The following is a 6,766-nucleotide window of genomic DNA, read 5'->3' on the forward strand; positions in this document are numbered from 1 at the left end:
GTTGTTCATTCCCATGAATGAACCCTCCGCTACGAAAGCTGAGTTGCATCTCTTCAGATCAAACGGTTGACGAGCCCTTCTGGAACCCCAAACCAGTTCTTCCCTTGTTGTCGGAGACCTCTACCACGCGCCCTCACTGGTCAACAGTGCTTCAATAATTCTCTGTGCATCTTTCAGAGAGGACATAGGTGCCCCAACTCTCTTCTCAGCAGCAATAGACAAGGCTTGGAACAGAGTTTTAACCTCATCCTCAGCTTCTACATATGAGAAAGATGACAAATGGCTAACCAACAACGCTTTTTCACCTCCCACAATTACCAGCTTGTCATTCTTGACAAATTTGAGCTTCTGATGCAGAGTGGAAGTAACAACCCCTGCTTCATGAATCCATGGCCTTCCCAACAAACAGCTGTAGACCGGGTGAATATCCATTACTTGGAAAGTAATCTGAAAATCACTCAGACCTATCTTGACTGGGAGGTCCACTTCTCCAATAACTGTCTTGCGCGAGCCATCAAAGGCTTTGACAATCACCCCACTGTACCTCATGGGAGCTCCTTGATAAGACAACTTTGACAATGTTGACTTCGGAAGCACATTGAGTGACGAACCGGTGTCAACGAGCACGTTTGGCAAAGCATCTTCCTTACAATTCATCGAAATATGCAAAGCCAGATTGTGATTTCTTCCATCCCCAGGGAGTTCTTTGTCGCAAAAGCTCAAATTATTGCATGAAGTGATGTTAGCCACTATATGATCAAATTGATCCACAGTAACATCTTGCTCCACATACGCCTGTTCAAGAACTCTCTGGAGTGCTTCTCTGTGCGCTTCAGAATTCAAAAGCAGAGACAACACGGAAATCTTAGAGGGGGTCTGGAGAAACTGCTCAACCACATTGAATTAGCTCCTTTTAATCAGTCGGAGCACCTCATCATCATCATTGGCTTTCAAATTGCTGGATTCACCAGACTTATCCTTTGAACAACCAACCGGATCTACAATAGGTACCTCTGCCTTCTTACCAACAACTGTTTCTTCTTTATTTTCCGGGAACACCGGTCCAAAAACTCGACCACTGCGGATCACCTTCGTAGCATCTGCAATACTCACCACTGAGCTGGTCGTGGGCAACAAGACCTCTTGAGCATTCTCTAACATTGTAGCATTGTATTGATACGGTACAGCCTTATCAGATGCATATAGGACTGGGTCCGCTAACCGTATTACCAACGGCGATACTGATCTATTATTTATGCACTTATTGGCTATCACATTTTATTTACTCAAAAACGGACACAATCCAATCGATGATCCGCAAAAATCGTGGAACCGCAACCCGTTGAAACCGAATGCTGAAACACACGAAAATGGATTTTAATAGGCTAATTGTGGGTTTGGCCGGTTTGTGATTTTGGGACGGGAAGGCTTAAAAAAAATGGATTTTAATAGGCTAACAGTGGGTTTGACGGATTATACACCCTAAATAAAGGGAGAGGAAGGCTTAAAAAAAATCAAGTTATTAAAAAATATCTTAAGATTAACAATTGGATCAGAAACATGGTTTTGTGATTTTGGGAATCCAACCGATTATCCACCCCTAAATTAAAGGGAGAGAAGACTTAGAAAAATTATAAGAGAAATAATTAAGAAAGATCTTTAGATTAATAATTTGGCCAGAAACATGGTTTTGAATAGATCCATGTAGCTCACTTCACTTAGTAGGATAAAACTTGATTGTTGATTTTTTTTAAACTTAGTATCTAACATTTAAGGGGATCACTTCTATCTTCCACTAGCTGGCCGTTAAAGGTCAGAACAAATTTTTTTATTGATGGATTCAATAGAGAAATTGTTAAGAGTTTCACCTCATACAATATATGGCCTCAACATAAGCGTATAACGTCAGAACAAAGTTTTTTATTGACGGATTCAATAGAAAAATTGTTAAGAGTTCCATCTCAAATAATATATGGCTTCAACATATGTATATAAGTTAGGACAATCTTCACCCTACAAACCAGTTTTGTAAAGATTAATTAGACCTAACCGCATTTCTTAACATGTATCAAGAGACATATTTAAGATTCGGCCATACTATCATGTTTCCGTTATTTGACTACCCATCATTTATTTTCATGCTCTAGATGTCCAGTCCTGGACGCGAGGGAATGTATTTAGAGTCTCTTATCGAACATGATATTATCTGAACATATGTTTATAAGGATGAACAATTCTCATCCTACAAATCGATTTTATAAGGATGGATTAAGTTAAATTAGATTTTAAAAAAATATTATTTTTTTCTTTCTCCTAAAATAAATTAATACAAATTTAAAAATAAAAAAATCTCACAACATACACTGCATTTTATCTATTAAAAAAAATAGCAGAATGAATAATTGTTAGAAATGATGCGAAAGAATATATGTTGATATGAAGTGCAAAAATGTAAGCCAGAACTTATATGTTGATATGAAGTGCAAAAATGTAAGCCAGAACTTATGTGTTCCATTTCATCCATTCTCAGCCTCAAGGTTCTATTTTTCTCCCTCTTATCTACTACTTGAACATCACTTGGCCCCACCTCAGATTTATGATATTGCTTTTTATTATATATTTATAGTTTTATATAATAAAGTTCATCTAAGTGCAGAGGGCAGTGGCAGCTCTTACTTCTGCCATATTTCACCAAACTCTCTGAAATCCTCCCTGGTAAACTAACTGATTCTCATTTCATTTTTCTTATTATATCATATATTACATGCTATCTTTTCCCTATGTATTCAATTTTAATTTTCCATGTTTTGTTCTTTCAGTTTTATATTTTTTCATGAATGATATATACTACTCATGTTTTGTGTTTTGGAAGCGAAGAAATCGTTATAATGATAAAAAAAGTATACATGAAATATCTATTAGTAAATATAAATATTTCGGTATGCTTTATAGTTTTTATTTTGAGTTAACTAGTTTAGTGGCTGAAATTTCCTGAATGTGATGTTGTGGATTCGAATCCGCACTCTTATAGTTAGATGTTTCTTCACAGCTATCAACTGAGCTGACTTAACAGGACTTTAGAGTCCGGTAATTTCTGTTAATACTGACTTTATGATGGATTTTATATAGGTGATTCTTTGGTGCTAAAAGAAAGGCAAGAGTTGTTTGAGTTCAAAGAGGTAGCAATTTCAAGCTAAGGGAAGATGGACTATGTTAATGGACCAGGAAGAAACCATCTCTTTGTTCCAGGGCCGGTTAACATACCTGACCAGGTCATTCGGGCTATGAGCCGAAACAACGAGGACTATCGTTCTCCTGCAATTCCAGCTCTCACAAAAGAGCTACTTGAGGATGTCAAGAAGATTTTCAAGACTACTACCGGAACACCCTTTCTTTTCCCTACCACTGGTATTCTTCAATCTTTACATGTGTATAGTTTTGGTCGATGGTCTTAGATTTTTTAGAGGTCCTATGTTAATCATGGTTCAACCGTGGAAAACAGTTAAAGACCCTATTTTGCCACGGTTTAACCGTGAGAAATATTTTATGAGGCTCTATTTATCCAGAGTTAAACAATGATAAAATTTAGGTTATGTGTGGTAACCCACCTTACAGTCCTCAAAGACGGTCCTGGTTAGCAACCGGACTCTATTGCATTTAACCAAATGAAACTTGACTGCAAAATTATTATATGAAATTCTAGAGTAGTGGCTGAATTGTAAGTTTTTTGAATTTTTCTTTCTTTCTATTTTGGGTCTTTCGGAGGTTACAAAAAGATGGAATAAGGTTGGTTCAGCAAGACCAAATAAGTTGGTTGTGTTGTCATTTCAAATAATGCTTTTGCATTTGGTTCAGGTACTGGTGCTTGGGAGAGTGCTCTGACAAACACATTGTCGCCTGGAGATCGAATTGTATCTTTTGTGATAGGCCAGTTCAGTTTGCTTTGGATTGACCAGCAGCAGCGCCTAAAATATAACGTCGATGTTGTGGAAAGTGAATGGGGCCGTGGTGCTGATCTCGACGTTTTGGAGTCAAAACTTGCTTCAGATTCTGCACACACTATTAAGGCTATTTGCATTGTTCACAATGAGACTGCAACTGGTGTCACCAATAACTTGGCCAAAGTCCGACAACTTCTTGGTGAGCATGGAAAATTCTGATGAAAATGCATTTTCTTATTGTCTTTTCGATGTTTCAAATAATTTTGCAGTCACCAACCTTTGGATTTTCGATGTTCTCGTCTTTTCTTTACTTATATTGTCTCTATGAAATGGCACTCACATTATAGTTTGGATACTCAGATGCATACAGCCATCCAGCTCTTCTTCTTGTTGATGGAGTGTCATCCATTTGTGCTCTCGATTTCCGTATGGACGAATGGGGAGTAGATGTGGCCATAACTGGTTCTCAGAAAGCCCTTTCTCTTCCTACTGGGATAGGATTTGTGGTTGCAAGTCCTAAAGCTATTGAAGCTTCGAAAACTGCTAAGTCGCTTCGAGTTTTCTTTGATTGGAGTGACTACCTGAAATTCTACAAGTTAGGAACCTATTGGCCATACACTCCTTCCATTCAGCTTCTCTATGGTCTCAGGGCAGCTCTTGATCTCATTTTCGAGGAAGGACTTGAAAATATTTTTGCAAGGCACAATCGTTTAGGTACAGCAACCAGGTAAGGCTTGAATTCGGTGATTTACAGCCTCTTATATTTTTCTATCATTTTATATTATGGACTCATATATTTAAATCGTATCTTAGGGGATGATATGGTTTTCAACTTTTACCTCTAAATTAAAAAGGTTTTTTTTTATTGAACTTACATTCTATTATTTGGTCTTACTTATATTTAAACGAAAATCATGCATTTTTAAAGTTCGTCTTCAAACTCTCATCTAAATTCCCCTTCAACTCACAAAATAGAATTATATTATCTGGGAAAAAAAACATGCATATTTGTGTTAACTATTGAATGTGTTTTGTGAGTGTATCCAAAATAAATCGGTTGGTTTGGCTATGGAACCAATGTAAAAAGTAAATTTTTTAACAATATAAAAAGTCATTTCCACAAGTGAGTGAACCGCAATAATAATGGAAGGATATTTTACAGCCATAATATAATTTAGGGAACATTGATGTTTGAGGTATTTTCACTGAAATGATTTAGAGGCTGAGAAAGCAATATGAGAGATAAAGAGATAATATAGAATGTCAACCACACTTCACTTGTGGGAAATGAAGCTAAATTCCAATCTCCTTTTGTTTGGAATCATTTCCAATGTTTGGCCTTATCCCCCTACATGTAGCTTTGCTTGCGTGTGTTTTATTGTTAACAATAACAGCGATAAGTGTTTTTGATGTATTCATCTTTTGTTTTTTTTTCTTCCATTCTCGTATTCTTAGTTCAACATGATAACATGTACGTGATTCGCATCAATACACGTGTGTAGAACAAAAATATTACTTATTAAAATCTTCATATAATTTATTTATTTTTTGAAGATTAGGTGAGCAAATCCTCATTTGATTAAGATGCAAGAGATTTCAACCTCTTAAAAAAATCGACTACTCTTACAAATAGAAAAAATCAGAGAAAATTTATGCGGTGTTAAATTTCGTATCTATAAAATAGTCTAAAATTATAAGTTTATTAATAATTTCAAAATCCAATTACACTGCATTTGACTTATTCTAATCATCCAACACACCACCTTAAGTTAAATGCGTGTTCTGCGATCAGTAATCGACAATAGTTGTAACTTTTTGTTGAAGTGAATGAATCTGATAGGTTTTGAATATGGTAAAAATACAGACTTGCTGTGGAGGCATGGGGATTGAAGAATTGCACACAAAAGGAAGAGTGGTTCAGTGACACTGTGACTGCTGTTCTTGTTCCTCCAAACATTGACGGTGCTGAAATTGTAAGAAGGGCATGGAAAAGATACAATCTGAGCTTAGGTTTGGGACTAAACAAAGTTGCTGGCAAGGTTTTCAGAATTGGACACCTTGGTAACATGAATGAGGTAATGTTATTGAAGCCTTTTACAAATGAAATTGTTAATTACAAATGCCTTTTACCATTGAAATTGTTAATTGTTTGAATAATTTTCAGTTGCAATTATTGGGATGTCTTGCTGGTGTGGAGATGATTCTGAAAGATGTGGGCTATCCAGTGAAGCTAGGAAGTGGAGTTGCTGCTGCCAGTGCATACTTACAGAACAATATTCCTCTCATCCCTTCAAGGATTTAAGTTACATGCTCATTCTTGTAATTACTTCCATTTATGCTCTTTCAAGATATATGTATAATACAACATAATGTATTATTATTATTATTATTATTATTGTTCCCTTGATGAACATATTTGCTACTTTTAGTTTTAATAAAATGCATTGCTTCTTTCATTGTTGAATTTAATACCTTTATTTCAGACTCTCTTGTGGACACCAAAGAATCAATGTTGTTATAGGTAAAGTACTATAAACATCCATTGTAACAAGTAGTACGACTATATATTTGTAAAGAGACTCAATTTCACTAGCTCATTCAACAAAAGTATATTTAAGTGTTACAATTATTTTACTGTTGAACAAAGGTGATGCACTTAAAAAAATGAGATCGTTTAAAATATTATCAATTTTTTCCCCAACAAATTCATTTTTTCTCATAATTTTAACTTCACAATTTTTCTCTTTATTATTTTTATTAATAATATTTTTTCTACTCAATTCTTCATCTCACGGATTCAAAACAACTTTTGTTAATGTAAAACG

At 35.5% G+C, this 6,766-nt stretch overlaps 1 protein-coding gene across 2 annotated transcripts; it reads left to right on the top strand.

The window, feature by feature from the left end:
• Nucleotides 1–2,414: 2,414 nt before the first annotated feature.
• LOC127074586 (serine--glyoxylate aminotransferase) lies at nucleotides 2,415–6,397 on the top strand. 2 transcript variants are annotated; one of them, XM_051015909.1, is made up of 7 exons: nucleotides 2,415–2,537; nucleotides 2,627–2,715; nucleotides 3,130–3,408; nucleotides 3,856–4,140; nucleotides 4,302–4,668; nucleotides 5,806–6,016; nucleotides 6,106–6,397. In XM_051015909.1, exons 3-7 carry the CDS (start codon nucleotides 3,204–3,206, stop codon nucleotides 6,241–6,243), a joined length of 1,206 nt encoding a protein of 401 aa, XP_050871866.1. In that variant the 5' UTR covers nucleotides 2,415–2,537; nucleotides 2,627–2,715; nucleotides 3,130–3,203; the 3' UTR covers nucleotides 6,244–6,397. The 2 variants fall into 2 exon arrangements, with proteins under 2 accessions (XP_050871866.1, XP_050871865.1); XM_051015908.1 differs by having other exon boundaries at nucleotides 2,426–2,537; nucleotides 2,657–2,715.
• Nucleotides 6,398–6,766: the final 369 nt, after the last annotated feature.

The sequence above is a fragment of the Lathyrus oleraceus genome, chromosome 4 (genome assembly GCF_024323335.1).
Source record: "Lathyrus oleraceus cultivar Zhongwan6 chromosome 4, CAAS_Psat_ZW6_1.0, whole genome shotgun sequence".
NCBI classification, from domain to species: Eukaryota; Viridiplantae; Streptophyta; class Magnoliopsida; order Fabales; family Fabaceae; genus Lathyrus; species Lathyrus oleraceus.